General features: G+C 38.3%; 3 protein-coding genes across 5 annotated transcripts; 1 reads left to right on the top strand and 2 right to left on the bottom strand.

Moving 5' to 3' along the window:
• The first annotated feature begins 212 nt into the window (after positions 1–212).
• On the top strand, positions 213–3,155 carry LOC103943309 (ADP-ribosylation factor 1-like 2). 2 transcript variants are annotated; one of them, XM_048571035.1, is made up of 7 exons: positions 213–561; positions 1,209–1,299; positions 1,453–1,568; positions 1,719–1,778; positions 1,856–1,921; positions 2,569–2,762; positions 2,854–3,155. In XM_048571035.1, the coding sequence occupies exons 1-6, from the start codon at positions 505–507 to the stop codon at positions 2,758–2,760; spliced, it is 582 nt and encodes a 193-aa protein (XP_048426992.1). In that variant the 5' UTR covers positions 213–504; the 3' UTR covers positions 2,761–2,762; positions 2,854–3,155. The 2 variants fall into 2 exon arrangements, with proteins under 2 accessions (XP_048426992.1, XP_009351855.1); XM_009353580.3 differs by having other exon boundaries at positions 227–561; positions 2,569–2,768.
• Positions 3,156–3,366: 211 nt separating this feature from the next.
• LOC103943308 (serine/threonine-protein phosphatase 4 regulatory subunit 2-B) lies at positions 3,367–6,513 on the bottom strand. Of its 2 annotated transcripts, XM_048571034.1 has the most exons (9): positions 6,300–6,513; positions 6,063–6,184; positions 5,805–5,921; positions 5,189–5,269; positions 4,968–5,016; positions 4,684–4,780; positions 4,374–4,426; positions 4,006–4,068; positions 3,367–3,808 (listed from the first exon to the last, which is right to left on the bottom strand). In XM_048571034.1, the coding sequence occupies exons 3-9, from the start codon at positions 5,903–5,905 to the stop codon at positions 3,524–3,526; spliced, it is 729 nt and encodes a 242-aa protein (XP_048426991.1). In that variant the 5' UTR covers positions 5,906–5,921; positions 6,063–6,184; positions 6,300–6,513; the 3' UTR covers positions 3,367–3,523. The 2 variants fall into 2 exon arrangements, with proteins under 2 accessions (XP_048426991.1, XP_009351852.2); XM_009353577.3 differs by lacking the exon at positions 6,063–6,184 and having other exon boundaries at positions 6,300–6,512.
• A 796-nt stretch (positions 6,514–7,309) lies between these two features.
• Positions 7,310–15,524, bottom strand: LOC103943306 (protein TOPLESS-RELATED PROTEIN 2). The gene is given in 25 exon segments (XM_018646483.2): positions 7,310–7,802; positions 7,901–8,073; positions 8,224–8,409; positions 8,778–8,873; positions 8,982–9,110; positions 9,309–9,491; positions 9,612–9,728; positions 10,028–10,174; positions 10,245–10,355; positions 10,554–10,721; positions 10,815–11,049; positions 11,317–11,345; positions 11,347–11,445; positions 11,562–11,657; positions 11,734–11,829; positions 11,910–11,983; positions 12,070–12,139; positions 12,398–12,507; positions 12,587–12,725; positions 12,856–13,089; positions 13,171–13,348; positions 13,672–13,830; positions 13,922–14,035; positions 14,292–14,471; positions 14,804–15,524. Coding segments are annotated over 25 exon segments (3,411 nt in total). The 5' UTR covers positions 14,884–15,524; the 3' UTR covers positions 7,310–7,594.
• Positions 15,525–17,446: the final 1,922 nt, after the last annotated feature.

Here is a 17,446-nt window from a genome sequence, read left to right as displayed (position 1 = left end):
CTCACAACACTAGTCTTTCTTTCCTTCTTTCAGTGATTCAGAGGAGGAGAAATGGACGGAATCTTCTAGTTACCATCATTTTATTTCCATTTTTGTTTCAACATAAAATAAATATTTATATTCAAATGTAAAAATTGGATGCGGTCTTTTCTTTCTTTTTTTTTTTTTTTTTTTTTTTTTTTTGGCAATTTGCATCCATCCAGAAAATAAAGACAACGCGACCTTTCTTTGTTGGATGCGGTCTTTCTTTCTTTACCATCATTTTATTTTATTTTTCTTTTATTTCAGCAAATTTCTCTGCCAGGCTCACGCGGGTGTTGATTCTCTCTCTCTCTCTCTCTCTCTCTCTCTCTCTAAAAATCGATCGAATCCCCTACTGATTTCTCTCTCTCTCGTCGACGACGAGCTCCCGATCAACTTCGTCCAACCCACGCAGACGAATAGAGAGAGAGGTCGAACTTTCCCTTTTCTTTCTTCGAGTATTGTGTTGATTGTTTCGTGGCCATGGGTCAAGCTTTTCGCAAGCTCTTCGACACCTTCTTCGGCAACACGGAGATGCGAGTACTCCCTCTCTCTCTCGCTATTTCACTCTTTTTTCTCTTTTCATTTTATATATTCTTTTGTATTTCGTCCGATTTTTGTAGCTTTTTTGTTCTGTTTTCCTACCATTTTTTGGTCGTTTGATAATTATATCTGTGCAGGGATTAGGGATATCTAGGGTTCATACAGTAATGGTTTTTTTTTGTTTGCTAGGTCAATTCTTCGATCGGAGGAGTTGATGCCGTCATTAATTAGATAACATATTCATTTAGGAATTTATTTGGCTCTATATTTCTTAAATTATTCATGATTAGATAATATTCTACGATCACATTAATACCATACCCTCGCCCGATTAATTGTACATTTTTTTTGTCAAACGATAAATTTTGTTAGATTAGATGTTAGATTAGCTACCAATGGGGTTCGAATATATGCCGTCATGCAAGGGCTCAACACCTTTCCGTCACTGTGGTAAATGGCCGCTTGCTTAATTGTACATGTTTGTATTCCTATAAAAGTGCATCAATTACGGCTTGTGTAAGTGTGCGTTCATTGTATGCTAAATCATCAATTCCCGGTTAGATTTTCATTGCCTCCATTTGATTATGTTTAGTCGGTGATTAGCATTACTCTGACCCGCTTTTCATATTTGCGCGGTGGCATAGGTTGTAATGCTTGGCCTCGACGCAGCTGGTAAAACAACCATCCTTTACAAGCTGCACATTGGAGAAGTTTTGTCAACTGTTCCTACAATAGGTGGGTTTTGTTTCTCTGATCGCTAGTATCGGACTTCTTGATACATCGGGGTTTTGATGTTGGGGAGTTCTCACCTATGTAATATACGTCAGCGGTTGTGATACCGGTTGTTTAGATTTTTCGGTTAAGGCATTTCTTTCTTTGTCTCAACAGGTTTCAATGTGGAGAAAGTTCAGTACAAGAATGTGATGTTCACTGTTTGGGATGTCGGTGGACAAGAGAAACTAAGGCCACTCTGGAGGCATTACTTTAATAACACTGACGGACTGGTAATGGAGCTTTCTCTGGTCTTCTTCTACTGTATCATGGTTCTTGAATATTGCTAGTCAGTTGTCCCGGTTCACCTTTCTCAGCTTTGTAATAGGTCAATGGATAGAAGGTTCTAGATATCCTTAACATGTATTATTTTCCATGTACAGATTTACGTTGTTGATTCCTTGGACAGAGAGAGAATTGGAAGAGCAAAGGCAGAATTTCAGGTTGTATGCTCGGCCATGCGGTACAGTTTAAATACAAGTGCGCCTATATGTTTCTCACTTATCTTTCTTCTTTTCAGGCCATCATCAGTGATCCATTTATGCGCAACAGTGTCATCCTGGTGTTTGCTAATAAACAGGATATGGTATGTTGTAGTGTTCGTTTATCTGCATATTGCATGATGATGTAAAGTTCATGATTTCAACGAACATAAGAATGTGCAAGTTATTTGTGCTAGGGGTGTCTGACTATTTGGTCTCCAAGTTAGAGATGGGACAGTGGATTATGGCCTTTCTTCTGTATTCTACAATTATTTGTGCTAGGAATTTGGGATTTGGGCTACATTGTTCTAGATGCATGAGATGTTAACCTCAAGTATTGAGGTCCCAAATTAGAGTGCTTAAATTACAATCTACCTATTGAAAAAACAGTAGTATTTACATTCAGTCTTTTTCATTTGCTTTTGGAGGTGGCCAAAACTTTTGGTCACAAGGGTAACTAAACCCCAGACCTACCCCTTCATTCCATCCCACTCACGCAACTTGAAACTCACGGGTGATAATGCTTTGCTTTTCATAGTAGTTTATTCAGCCTACGTACCAACATAACAAATGTAATTTAGACTCTGGGCAGTAGGCTTACTGATCCCCTGTCAGAGGTCATGTACTTATTTCTTGTCGGCAAGTTTATTCATGTCAAGCAATCAGCAGTCCAGAGTGTACATGATTCTGAATTGTTGGTTCCTTCTTGGAAACTTGGTTTGAGTTATTTAATTGTCGTTTTCCTATCCAGAAAGGAGCTATGTCGCCAATGGAAGTGTGTGAAGGACTAGGCCTCTATGATCTCAAGAACAGAAAATGGCACATACAAGGGACTTGTGCCCTTAGAGGTGATGGCCTTTACGAAGGGTTGGATTGGTTATCTAGCACGCTGAAAGAGATGAGAGCTGCTGGATACTCTTCAGTGGGCACCTCGTCATTCTAACAGTTGAGGTTGATGCTTTTACTTTTCAATGTTTACCAGCTTAGTTGGCAAGGCAAGTCCTCAAATAAATGTTTATTCTTTGTATTTCCGCAGGTTTATTAGGATTCTTGGGTCTGTCAATCAAAATTGACGACGAGCTGAAGAGTTGGTCATGTGTTCATCCAAAAGTCCCTGGAGTGTAATCAACTTCCCCCCCCCTTCTTTTTGAGAGTTTAGTCGGTGCTTCCTCCTGGACTTGCTTTGACATTCAGACATGTAACCTATTCCGATGTATATTCCAAATCGCCAGGTTGTGCAATCGATGAGTATTTGCCGCTACTATGTAAGATTTGGATTTTGCCCCTTGAAAAATATTGTTTTCGTATTTGTAGATGATTGATGATGCTCGACCTCAAGTCCGCAGGTGCCTACTTTTTGAGAGATAATGGGTATGATCGCTCGTGTTACGTTGTTTGTCTGTCCAAGACACACACTAGTGTCCCCTTGCATTCGCGTCCCGCACAGGCCTATTTGGATTCAGTAACAAAAAGTTATCGGGCAAACCCGCTATTTGAATCGTGTTGATTTTTCATTTTTCACTTCCAAAAGGCTCAAGACGTTTCTAAATGCACAAAACGTTAAATCAATAGCAAAGGCATTGTACAAGCGGGCAATATAAAGTTGCTCAACAAATGCGTTAAAACAAAGCATCAGAAAAACTGTTACTACCAACTACATCAGGTAAAGCCGGAACTGACGAGCTCTCAACCACATCGCCGGAAAACTAAGAATCATTGGTCTGCACTGAATTTGCGTCTGATGATCCCACTATATCTTCAAAAGCTTCCATGGCGATGGTCATATCATTATCGATATCAGCTTGCTCTACCTCTGACATAACTTGATCCATATCGCCGCTTACCATAGGTTCCACCCCATTTTGCGCTACTGAATCAGAGTGAATTTTAGCTTCTTCAATTGCTTTGTCTGGTTCAACTGAATTTTGCACCGTGGATTGTGGATATGGATCCGTTGAGGCTGTCAGCATCATAGACGTCACCAATAGATTCTACAAGCAAGAAAATGCTAGTTGTAATGCTACGAATCAAAGGTTTTAAGAAAACTAATATGTAAGTTGTAGCTTTTATATACTTCAATATTAGTTAAATTAAGGTGGCAAGGATTAACTTGAAAAGATAAATTGTCAGATAAAAAGAACATCAGAAATCAAGGAAAACATTTCCATCAGGTTTTTGAATACTATACCTTTTCTAATGCAAGAGCAAGCTTTGAGGGATTTGGATAGATTCTTTTTGCATCCAATAGGATCTGTTTGACAAAAACATTCACCGAAAAAACAAAGAAAGATCTGGTAAAGAGATGTATATTGTAACAGAGCAAAGGAATAGTAGTATGTTAAACGTATCAAACACAAAAATGTGTGCAAGCACTCGCTAAAGGTAGGCTAACAGTGCAGTAGGGTGAAAAGAGGGGCGAGAGAGTAGTAGCAGTTTTAGAAAAGATAAGACAAATTCAACCCAACTAATTCAATAATCCCGGAGCTCGAAAAGTGTCAACCAAAGAGATGAAAGCCACAATCATGAAGAATAACACAGAGATGTAAGAATACACACCTCGCAAAGCCTCTGAAGGGTAAACGGAGGACCTTCAGTAAAACTATGAAGAGCTGCAATGAAGAAGCAAGCTATAAGCAATTATCATTGAAAAAAGGAACTGAAAATTTTATAAAATTATAAGACTGCAACACCATAGACTAGTCCAAGTACATCATCCCACCCATTTTTCATCAAAACCCAGAATGACCTAGACTGCCAGTACATGCGACACTGGTTTTAGATCACACTGATCTCACCGAATACCAAAAGGCAGCAACACATATAATGACCCACCAATCAAGTTACATGATCAGGCGAATGAGAATACCTTCATCCAACCTCTTCACCAGCTCAGGATAGGTTTCTCCTAGAGAAGCAATTTGCTGCTCACTCGCCATTTCTTCCTCAGGATAATCCAACAGAACCTTCACAAATCCAAGAATAAGAGCGATAGAGAGTTGGAAAGAGAGAGAACGATACATAAATCATAAACAGGGAACCAGAAAGCAATCATGTACATCCATTAAGAGTGTTTGTGTGCAAGTGCAAACATGCATACGGTGACAACCATAAATAGCTGAAGGCCCCACATGCTGGCATACCTCCCCATACCTGCTTCAGTTGAAAGGATAGCATGCTCATTAATTTGTCCCAATCATGCCTGTAACATATGAATAACAAGAACGATTAATTACCAAGCAGACTGTTTGTTTTTTGTGCATCATGCCAAAGAGTAAACACAATCAAATACACATAAATGACATGCACCAAAAATAATTTACTAATATATTAAACACAGATGAGGGAGTTACACATTGAAGATGACAGGTTACCAAAATTTCCCGGTGGATGCAATAACTTGTAGTATGCCTCTAACTTCTGTTTCAGAAACCTCCAGCTTCGACTCTTTACCTCTAAAATATCAAGTTCAACAATACTTTCTTAATATGAATCAAAAACAAAACAAATGAGTAACATAAATTGCGGAAAGGAGACTTTCGAGCCCTTAATATGACGTGAAAAAGTAAATTTTCTTAACATCATCTCAATTATAGGGAAAAAACAATTACTGATCCCGAAATGATGGAAGTTACTAAAAATGCATACTGACTAGATCTCTTAACAATTGAATTTCTACTAGACTGGATAAATATACTATGATGTCATGGTATCGTCCATTCATAGGGAAAACTATATGAAAAGTAGCATGATCCCTCACTACGTGAATGTGAAAGTTCTCTGATCCTTAAAACGTCCCTCGGGGTCAATAGCACATTGTATTCTGTTATAAATGAAGAGCATCAATAAGGCCCTGTAGTGTATAGAAAACATACGTGTGCTTTCACAGGTGGTATAATATATTAAGCTACAAGCGCCTTGCAAACCAACTTGAAATTCAAAATTAGATAAGAAGTATGTATTAAAACGTATAGGGAAAGAAGAGTTTACAGATTATCTACGCCGTCGGAAAGCATGGCCTCCTGTTGATGATCAGCATCACTGGTAGAATTCATTGAGGGCTGTGAATTTTCATTTGATGGCATCTCCATTTAGAGCCCTCTTAACCTACAATTCACGATAAAAATTAAAAATCCATTTCGCTGCTGAAAAATAACATTTACTTAAATTTCTCAACTTTAACACAAATTTGAATTCCAGCAACTTGAAACTTGTAATAACTTGCACAAGTAAAAATAAAAATGCTACATCAAGTAAATTTTGAAACTTTATGCTCTCGCACTCCGTTTGGTTGCCGAGAAAAATCGAGCAAGGCTTCGCCAGATAAATCAGAAAACACTAACTCGCACAAATTCTGTAGTTTACGGCACCTAAAAATAAAAAATAAAAAAAGAGCAGCAAAGTCTTCCATCTTTTCACGGCGGGGCGTTTTCCCGGCAACCAAACAGAAAAGAGAAGATTGAGATAGAGATGAGCAGGACTTACCAAGCTTTGGGTTTTGCTGAGAGCCCAACCGAACCGGATCAAATCGAATCGCTGTTTAGAGAGAGAGAGAGAGAAGAGAGAGAGAGAGAGAAGGAGGGGAGACAGAGTGGTGGTAGCAGTCCAAAGTGTTGAACGGGAATGGTCCCTGCGAGGCTGTCAGTAGTGTTGTCACAGTGACCAACAACCGCGGCTGGGCAATGCTCATGGAGGCCTATGGTGACTTGGGCCTTATATACACTGACGATATTTTAAGTTAATTATGTAATGTTATGAGTAATTCGCATAAAATGTTTGATTGTCTCTAATATTGTTTGGAAGATTCTATGTCATCAATCGATACTTGTTATTCTTATTTTGATTCCTTGACTTGATTTGTCCGATGAGAAATGTGAAACGAAAGAAAGATTCTCCTGCTTGGGAATTATATCCCAACTTAAAATCGTGTTATTATAAAATTCTTATTGCATGAAAGTTTTGTACCTTTGAAAATTAATTAGGTTTACTCTTTCTCCATGGAATTGTTGGGTTGATGCCAAATGTAGTGGATTAAAGAATCCATATGGAAAAAAATACCATATCTTGCAGTAATTTAAGATACCTCGAAAACCTTTTTCTTAAAAGGTAGTTTTTTTCCCCTAAGCGGCAGGAAAAGAGATTTGAACTTGAGTGCAGAAATAGGAGCATGTTGTTCCATTTAACTTGAATAAGCCAAATTTTGTTATGGGATAGCGACTAAACCTAAAAGTGCATTCCTTTCCAACGTTGAATGAAGTCCAAGTTCAAATATCTCCCGTTGATTAAAAAAAAAAAAAAAAAAAAAAAAAAAAGAAAGACGGTCCACCTCACCATGTTGACTGATTTGACCTTATTGAGAAATTTTCTTCATGCATGTAGTAAATAAGTGTAGTAATAAAACAATAATTCATTCAAAAAACCATTAACTTATATATATATATATATATATATATATATATATATTAATTATACTATTAAGGGGGAAATAAAAAAGCTAAAACTGCCGGAAGGCAAATTGGCCTTTTCATGATGTCTTCCAACACATTGTGACGACAACAATATACAGAGATTCAGTTCCCCTACAACTTCATTTGACAAAACAAACATAAAAGATTTACATACAATAATAAGCAGCCGTTATCCAAAGCTATGGCTCGAATTAACAAAAAAATTGGAAAAGATACTAACTAAAATCCCTGAAAATGCACCACGAAGTTTCTTCTGTCTACTCTTAGTCTCGGTGAAATGTTTCATCGGTGACAGTTTCATCGATGTCACCATCACCGGGAAGGATGTTCAGATGCTTGACCGCTAGGAGAAGGATTTAACGAATTGGAAGGGCCATTCTCTTGAGGGGGCGCCCCACCCCACTTCAGCTCTACATCAGACGGTTCAACTACATGCACTGAGCCGTCAGTCATGCCAAGTGCAATCTGATTCGGCTCAGATGGATGAGCTGCTATAACCAAAGGGTAGCTGGGGTTTCCGCTGCAGATGATTTTCCATCAGCAAATAGCAAATGAATTTACAAATAAAAGAACAAAGGTTTCGATTCAACAAACGGCATAATACTATTTTCGGCTCACCTGAGAGAAAATGATGGTATATAAGCAGTAGGTGCTACTCGACATCTGAGTCTTAAGGTATCAGCATCAAAAACTCCAACAGCACCGTCACAAAATGAAGCATAAACCAGTAGACCATCACATGAATATATTGCACTTGATATGGGAGCAGCGAGTGCATCTTTCGGAGACCACTATCATCACAGAGGTGAAGAAAAGTCAAATTACAATAAAGGAAGGAAAAGTCAATTAAAAAATGGAAATCAAGTTTCTTGCATATCGATCTGCGAAGCAGAAAAATTAATGAGAAACTACGACGCAAGGACTGCCAGGTGAAAACTTACTGAGCGCAAACATTCAAGCTTGCAATCGTACACAGCAATTTGGCTTTCATGGGCAACCAACAGGTGTTTGTGATCATTATGAAACTGAACTTTTGTTTCTCCAACCATCGGGGGTTGACGACCAGCTGGTGCTTGTATGAACCTTGTTTTCTTTTTCTCCCATCCATCAATGCTCCACACACATAACTGTAATCGCGGTACAAATAAAACTATCATGCAACTAGAATTTATGGACTCAAAAAACAAATAATTGCAATTAAATAAGAGAATTAATAGTGCCTAATATTTTCCAGTTAGAGCAGTGGCTCATCATAATGATCCAAACATTGTATTCAGTCGTCGGATAACAATACTCTATCTGTAAGTGTGTGAAACACCTCCATCCATATTATTCTCGCCTTTTAATTAAGGCATTACATTCACCTTCCCCAAACAAAAAAAGCCAACTAGTCACACGAAACAAATAAATGAGCAGCAACCTCAATGTCCCTCTTGAGGTTAGGAAATAACTGCTATGCTTGTCATAGAAATAAAAACTTTAACCAGTCACTCACCTGGGTATCAGCACCTGAAGATACCAGTACATTAAGATTTTGGGAAAATGCAAGGCCTGTAATCCGATTCTGGTGACCTTTCAGTTTGGTTTTGACCTGAAAATCTCATCCAAGGTTTGGCTTGTCAGATAACCAGACAACCGAGCAAAAAAGCTAAAAGCCATCAAGCAACAATTCCAAAGAAAACCAAGGAAGATACTTTACCTCATCAACCCTAACATTAAATATTAATATAGTAGAATCCTCCATGCCAATTGCAATTATATTATTGTCTTGAGGATGAAATGCCAAAAAAGTGGCAGCGGGAGGGGGAGATACAAATGTTGTCATGACCTGCAAAGCAATTACCAGGTGGATTCAGTCAACAAGATAAGTTAAACAGATCGCAATATGTAAGAATGGCTATGTCGGTAAGGGAATCAGCCCTGTATGTGGAGCCAGACTAAAAATCAATAGAACGAGAAGGCACAAACACAAAAGTGTGGTGTAAACCTTTGTAAATGGTTCTAAAAGAAGGCATCAATAACATACCTTAAATGTCATCATGTTGAACAAAGAGACCTTCCCACCAGATGCAGACATGACGTAAGAATCATTTTTGGATAAAGCAATGCATGCAATAGATTCCTCAGCTGGTTTATTGTCATTTACATCATTAGTCATAAGAGTTCCATTGGGTGGCTGCCACAACTGTGGTGCAACATATGTACTAGCCTGAAATTTTTTTAATAGAAAAGCATAAACAAAACAAAACTGCATGATAGAAATTTATAATGAAACACATAAGATACACAACAGGCACAGATTCGCTTGAGGGAAAAAAAGAAGCCAGACCTTCCCGGATGGATTCCTTTCATTGCGCTGCCATTTCCAGAGCTTGTGAACAGCATTGGAGGCAAGTGCTAACAGAGCTAGGCCATTGTTGGTGTACATTAGTCTCACAATCTGCAACTATAAAATAATTTCTTCAATTATGGTATTGTGGAATCTACATAGTAAAAGTAAACAATCTAGCTCACGACAGTACATACGTATCTGTTGATTAATTGGCACCAGTTTTAGAGACAAAACGAACATAAGTATGTTCACTAACCAGATAAAATCTGCTTTATTTTGGGTTAAAAAACGTAAAATTAGGGTTTTCTGTTAATCAGAATTGACAAGATCCTCTCTTGTTATTGCTGCTCAGTTTTATACTCCCCCACAGAGACGAGATATGTATAAACTCATCCAAGGTCCATCCTCTATACCTTTCCAGCAGTTGTAGAGTCGGGCAGTCGCAGAGCTTTCATTTGAGAGGGATCCGCAACATCAGAAAATTTCCAGCTCTTAATCTTGTCTATATCATCAGAAATCCGTGGTTTAACATCAACAAGCCTGCTGTTCTCCATAGTACCCTGCAGTGAAAAACCAATATAAACCAACGAACATAAAAAGCTTAAATAATTCCATATAACTTAAACTTACTAGATTACTGATAGACACAACTGGTTGTATTCTATCAGGGCGTTCCAGGGATGGAACAACAGTGTTGGGAACATTCACAATGGCGCCTATTGCATTAACCATCAGAGGCTGCTAGAAGAAAATTAACAAAAGGCAAGCAATAAAACTTGACATGAGAACCTCACTGGCAACTAGAAGCAATAAAACTTGACACGAGAATCTCGATGGCAAAGTAGAAATGTAACTATTGATAACTAATCAGACAAAAAACAAATAATGTCAGCAAGCATTTTGCAAATATGGACTTAAGGACCACAGAAGAAAACTTACCTTAGAGTTGATGGGCTCAGAAGTGCCTCGATTTTTCTCAATAGCCCTTCCCTCTAACATTCTAACCAAGCGCAAGCCATCATTATTTGCTAAAATCTTAATACCACTGTCATTCGTTGTTACAGCCAACAGTGACCCTTCTTTATTGAATCTCAGCCTAGGACTAGCCTGCAAAAATTAGAAGGGCAAAACATTTAATGTGACTTATTCACTCTTCAAGTTGAATGGTATTGATGAAATGTATAGCTGAGTGCTACTGACAGGCAAACCGCCATCTGCATCCACAGTTGCCAACACATTGGTATTGTCCATATCCCAGAACTTAATTTGAAATTCATCACCAGCAGCTAAGAATCGGTTCCTTGTTGTGTCAAACTGAACAACATCTAAACAGCGTTTTCTAAAACCAGAATATGTCCGTTTGATAGCCCCTTCACTCTCATTCCACTCCACCAGATGGGATTCACCTTCTTTACTTGTTCCACAGGAAAAGAGTCTGCATGCACCATATGTATCTTCATTATGTATACGTATGCATTTGGGACATATAATTAATGGCTTACCATTTAAATTGAAATTTTCAGGAAAAAAAAAAAGACGAGGAGGGCTGAAGGGGGGAGCTGGGAAAATAGCTGTATTTTTCATCCAATAAAGCCCGCATCATTAGTAATGAAAAAGCTTCCATGCAGATATATTAATCCAATAATTTTATGTCAAACTATAATCTGCAACAGACAAATATACAATGGAGCACAAATTTTACCTGGTTCCATCTGCACTATATGACATCAGTAGTGCACCAAAGTCCAGGAGCATCATAGTCCACTCGTGATCCCAAGCAATCATATAGCCAAGCTTTAATCTTCCCGTCAATGGCAGTTGAAAAAATGAACTGCCACAACGAAAAATGGCAATGTTATATACTAGGTCAGGAGGATGGGAGCTTATCTGAAAAGACAAATTAGAACAAACCCCCTGATGAGCTTATAAAGATACTTAGATACATACCTGGATATTTTCTTTGTAGTGAGGGCACACTGAATACACAGGAGCTTCATGGCCTTCAAATGTATACTGTCTGCGTCCGGCTACAGCATCCCATACCTGTTGCACAGATGGTTATGACCAGGACCCCAAATCTCTTCCAAGCATGAAACCACATCAAAGTCTTACAGCTTACCTTAATCACTCTATCATCTCCACAGGTGACAATACACAGTTGCTTGTTGGGATGAGCGAATGCAATGTCATTAACACCGCCGATATGAGCATCAATCTAAAAGATGAGACAAATAATCAATAACTTGTACCTTGTTATTGCCCCCAGGAAAAAAATTATATGAAGTACAAGCTTACCTCCAAATGTTGTCTCAGTTCTCCAGTTGGATTGTAATTATATATCTGAACAATGTGCTTAGAGAATGCAACACCTGGGAAATGTAAAAGGCAGGTTATCAATGTTATCTCACAAAAAAAATGCTAACTATTTGTCCCTTTCGATCAGGAGTGTACATACCCAACATAAGTCCATCCGGTGCCCATACACAACGATTCACTGATATTGCAGCATCATTCACCAGAGCTGTCTGAATCAGGAAATGATTTTAAAGTACAATCAGTTGCTCTTCTAGATCAATATACTTATTGTACCAAAGTTTAGTATCAAGGTGTCAACTACCCTGGTCTTGGTGAAAATATCATAAGAATAAGACTCAAAATTATATCTTCCTTGAACAATGGTTATGAGTTTCTGATAGACCCAACCCCATCATGTAACTCATTATTGACGATATAGACAACAGGAAAGCAAGTAACAACTCCTATAAAGCCATAACATACAATACCTGCAACGGTGTTGACGCAGTTTGTATATCCCAAACCTTGAAAGGCTTATGTACCAACCTCTCCCGGGACCCTACTTCCCAGAGGCTGATATCACCAACATTTGTTCCGACTACAAACAAAATAATTGAGAACTTCAGAAAAATGAACCAAAAAAACAACTGATGATCAAACTATCTCCAAGTACAAACCTAGAAGAATAGTTTGCTGTTGTGGATGGAAGTCCATGCTCATCACATTAGATCCTTGACTAAGGGTACGGACAACAGCCTTAGGAAGATCATCTTGCGAATAGACATTGGAATTATGCATCACACCAGAAAAGGACACCTGAAAGACCATGGTGAGCGTAGGTATTTTCGTCATTATTTGTACTGGAAGAAGGGGGAGCAAGATCTTAGTGCTTATTACAAGTAAAACATGGTAATTGAGCTTGCAAAAAAATTGTTTCTTGTCACACCTCATCAGCTTGGCCAGTGCGAATGCGCTTCATCAAGTGCTCTGAATCAGCTGATTGATAATCAATCCCTGTAACACCTGTAGGGGTCCTTGGGTGCTTCAAGAAAGCAGCTGCACTAGAAGGCTGCATACCAGGAGGAGCTGCTGGAACAGCAGGGTGGGGCAAGGAAGGATTAGGGCTTGACATCCACCCAGCAATGGCACCAGGAGATGGGGAGACAACGGGTTGAAATGGCTGCACAACGATAAATAGTCAATCCCAAGTACTGTTGGAAATTGTTGCACTCTCTTATGGAGATGATTAGGTGCAACTTACACCATGGGCACCAATAGGAGGAAATGTGCCAGCCTTTGGAATTGGTCCTGCAAGGGGACTATTTGTGGGTGGTGGACGAGATCCGTTAGCACTTGGAGTGCAAGAATGATCCATAAATAGTGTTTTAATATCAGGGTTTGGACGGGGATTCTTGCAAAGCTGGTGCTGCCAATTGAGACTGAAAATTCAAATATGGAAATGAGCTTGAACAGTTTTCTCATCAGAAGTGAAAGAAAATATCAGGAAATCAGTTCTTTATTAATAAATATGAAATAACTGTGGGATATCCAACATAGGCATTGGCAAAATGTTATTTATCAGATCACTCAGTAATTATCTATCAATTAGCAATTGCAAATGTATCCTAAAATCCATAAGAGGACACTCGCTACAGGATTATCAGGCATCTAGCGGCATAACCAGAACCCTGTATAAAAAGAGGTGATCACAGGCTAATGACAAACTTGCACAAAATAAGTTAACAGAAGATGTGAGAATGACCTCTGGTTTATTAACGTTCGAAGACGTGAACTTTTGAAGGCTGGGAATGCAAGCTTATCACGAAATAATGGGTTCGCCTCAATGAGCTTTTTAAGTTCTATAAGCATGATATTCCGAGCCGATTTTGTGTCCCCATACTTGGAAAGCTGCTCATTTTGCCTGATGATGTGATACAAATAGAAAGAATCAGGGCCAAATACAAGGCAGACCTCCAGGTTAAAAAGAAGCAACAGAGGAAAACAAGAAATACCTAAAGTTATCAAGAGTAAGCAACTGGGTGATCTCCTTGAAAAGTTCCTCATTAAATGATGAAAAAACCTTAAGGTCCTTCACAAGAATCTCAACAGCCCTTGCCCTATCCTGCCTGAAAGGAGGAAACGAAAATTAAGTTAACTAATCAAATAGCTACGTAAAGGAACATTGAGATCGAATTCTACAGCACTACAAACCGACATTTCTTTCCTTTGATTAAACAACCACCAGAAACCCATAACCGTTTTAATTGCATTTATCACATCAATTTGGTATGAAATTGGCACAGTCAATCAATCACAAATTCAGCTCTTTGTATCAACTTCAACACGTTCACCAGTGTCAAAAGCGATGGTTATGAACCTCACCTGTCAAGAGCTTCCAAATACTTCTGCTTCCTAATTTCAAAAAAAATCTTCATTGAATACCGGTTGTCTTCAACTTTAGTGAAGCCACACAAATAGCGCTCAACTTCATCCCACTCTCCAGCCTGGACTTGGTCCTCGAAATGCTTCATATTGAAGAAAAAACCGGACTCTTGCTCAAGCCTAAATGTCAAAAAGAAGCACATTACATACAAGGACACGGCATTAATATCGCGTTTAAACCCAATTTATCTTGCTCCATTTTTCTGCTGAGGAACCCGGGGAAGGAAAGGACAAATGCAAACCATCGAGCAAGCCACCACTCTGCAACATGTAAGGCTGGCTTCGAAAGGCATTTTTGTTTGGTAAGCTTCGTATCGGCCATAATACTCAAAACAACACAAAAACCCGAAACTAGACAGGTATGTTTCGAATCTTCTCTTCCCCAAATTTTCCTCAGCAGAACAAACAGAAAATCAGGCAGAACAAAACAGTACTGCGGAACCACTACTTACCTATGAACAGTTTCCTTGAACTTTTCCTCATCTAAGAACTGTAAGATCAGGAATACTAGCTCCCTGCTTAACGAAGACATTGCCCCCGGTAATCCTAACCGCTCCAGCGCAAAGATCGGAGAGTAAAATCAACTGCAATTTATTTGGGTTCAACCCGAACCACTACCGGGATCCAGACAAACAACGAGAAGCCTTTAACTCCCAGAATCTATTTCTTCGTCTTCACCTCACTTCTGGTGCAAAGTAAGAAGCTTTATCTCAAACCATTCAGCAAACAACTCCTCAAACCACCAAGTTACGCAGAGAGAGAACCCACAACATCTAAATTTCTAAATGCCTCGATCTCCAGAAAAACATCCAGAAAAAGCAGAAAAATTCCACTAGTAAAAGGCACAAAATACCCAAATAAAAAACAAGGCCAGAAAACCTCTCCTTCAAGCAACCCAGCTGAGATAAACCCCCCAATAAGCCTTAAATTTCAGCTTCTACAATAAAGATCCAACATTTAGCACAAACTCACATGTGGCAGCATAAATTAAACGCAAAGAACAATATGGAGCTGGGATTTCATAAATTACTGTGGAAATCTGTCTTCCTTCACATGGCATGTAAATCAAAGCTGCGAGAAAAACAACAGAGCCTTACTGGGTCACCAGAGGGAAGTAAAATGAAACATTTTTCTAGGGTTAGGGTTTATTTCTGAAGGTCTTTTGTTCTTCCTTCTCCTCTTTCTTTCTCTCTCTCTCCTCTCTCTACGTGTGCGCGCTTTGCTTTTAAACTCTGCAACAACCCTTTACTTTCTCTCTCTAAAAATATTTACTTTGTATCTGTCTCTTTCTCTTTCTATATCCTTATATACTTTTTTCTCTTTGTAGGACAAAGACAAAGCTTGTGCTGTTTTGTGCTTTTTCTGGGGCATTCTCTCCTCTCTCCTCTCTCCTCTCTCCTCTCTCTCTCACTCATAGTCTTTTCCATCATTTTTTTTAATGTTTTCCATTTATGTTTATATACAACACGCAATCCCTCTGTCTCTCTCCATTATCTCTCTCTCTGCTTTCTCTTTCTCTTTCTCTCTCTACCTGACTTTCTCACTGATCTATATTGGACTGTAGTGACTAGAGCCAGTACACGACGGAAACCCTAGGCGAGGTGGAAATGATGAATGCAGGAGGGTCCACCATTGCACTGCCTGAGCTCGTCTTCTGATTGGTCAAATGGCTGACAAACCATCGGAAAATGTTCGACGTTTGGTTTTAACTTTTGTGTGGCCACCAACGAGCATTCCAACGGTAACATTTTATACGTGGAAGTGATGGATTTAATTGTTTTATTGTTCCAAAGCGCAGAAAGAGAGAGAGAGAGGCCTCATTTAGGTCGGCAGTCTTCATTTGGTTTCTCTTCCAATTTTGCCACTTCTTTAATTCAAACAACTTCAATTTCGACACTTCTAATCCGGTTTTGGCTCACATGAACGAGACAGTGTGCTATCCACTCTTTGTTTTACCTTTCACATATTTTTTTAAATTTTTTGCCGTTAAGTAAAATGAATTAAAAAATATCAAATTACAGATTTTGATAAAGATTGTTTAAGAAATAAATATGAGTGTGCGTATAGGCAACGCCTTTTATATATATCTAATTGTGGATGGTTAGTGAGTTTAAGTTCATATAAAATTTCATAGTATGTGTGTATTAGGTCAGAATTTGTTAGCTTGCACTTGAGTTTGAATCTTCATTTCAATATCTACTTGTGAGGAGTACCATATGAACTTGTGACTAGTTGGTCGTGGTTGCATAATTCTATTGTACTTGAATCATAAAAAATTTAAGTAACCAAGTAAACTTTCATGACAAAAAATAAGTTAAACTAGTTGATTAGGACAATTTATGTCTACTTGCGCTTAAGTTCGAATATTTTTTGTCGACTTATTATAGTATTTATTGATGAAAGAAAATATGTGCATACCTTCAACAGCCATAAACCTCACATCCACTTTGCATAATGTAAAGGCCAAATCAAAGTGTAACATTAAATTTGAATCCTTTTTGTGATTGAAAATGATGAAAGGTGACCTTCAAGGTTACGTGGGAATTCATCTTTCCCATCGTATATCTTTAAGCAGAAAACGAAAGGGATGGAAGAAAGAAGTTCGATTAAATTATTTGATCGAAACTAATATTTGGCAACGAACGATACGTTAAAATTAATGTCAATTTACAACATATATCCTATTGCTAGCCATCCATAGTGGATCAAACCCACAAAGCTTTCATTAGTCAACCCCAACGAAAAAACCAAAGCAATATATGGTCATTTTTTAATTAATTAAACTTGTTTTCCCTCGTCAGTACGCCTTAAGTTCATTTTAATATATAATTTTCTTTGTACAAATCAATTGAAAGTCATGAGAAGGACGGATGAACAAAATGATTGAGACATCTTAGTAGTATAAATTAAACTATAAGATTGTTTGAGTACAAATCTCAGCAGTGTAAAATCGTAAATAAAGCTAGCTTGTCGTTAAATAATAGCTATTGACAATTGCATTGATCGGTGACAATTGAAAGGTAATATCATGAAAAATTAGTATTGCCTGGTTATTAATATTTATTAATTAAGATCTTATTAATTTTCAAATTTAT

Source organism: the organism of the source record quoted next, unplaced genomic scaffold (assembly GCF_019419815.1).
Source record: "Pyrus x bretschneideri cultivar Hongxiangsu unplaced genomic scaffold, Pyrus_bretschneideri_v1 Contig57, whole genome shotgun sequence".
NCBI lineage: Eukaryota > Viridiplantae > Streptophyta > Magnoliopsida > Rosales > Rosaceae > Pyrus > Pyrus x bretschneideri.
Note: the sequence above shows the minus strand (reverse complement) of the source record. Positions and strands in the feature narration are given on the sequence as shown.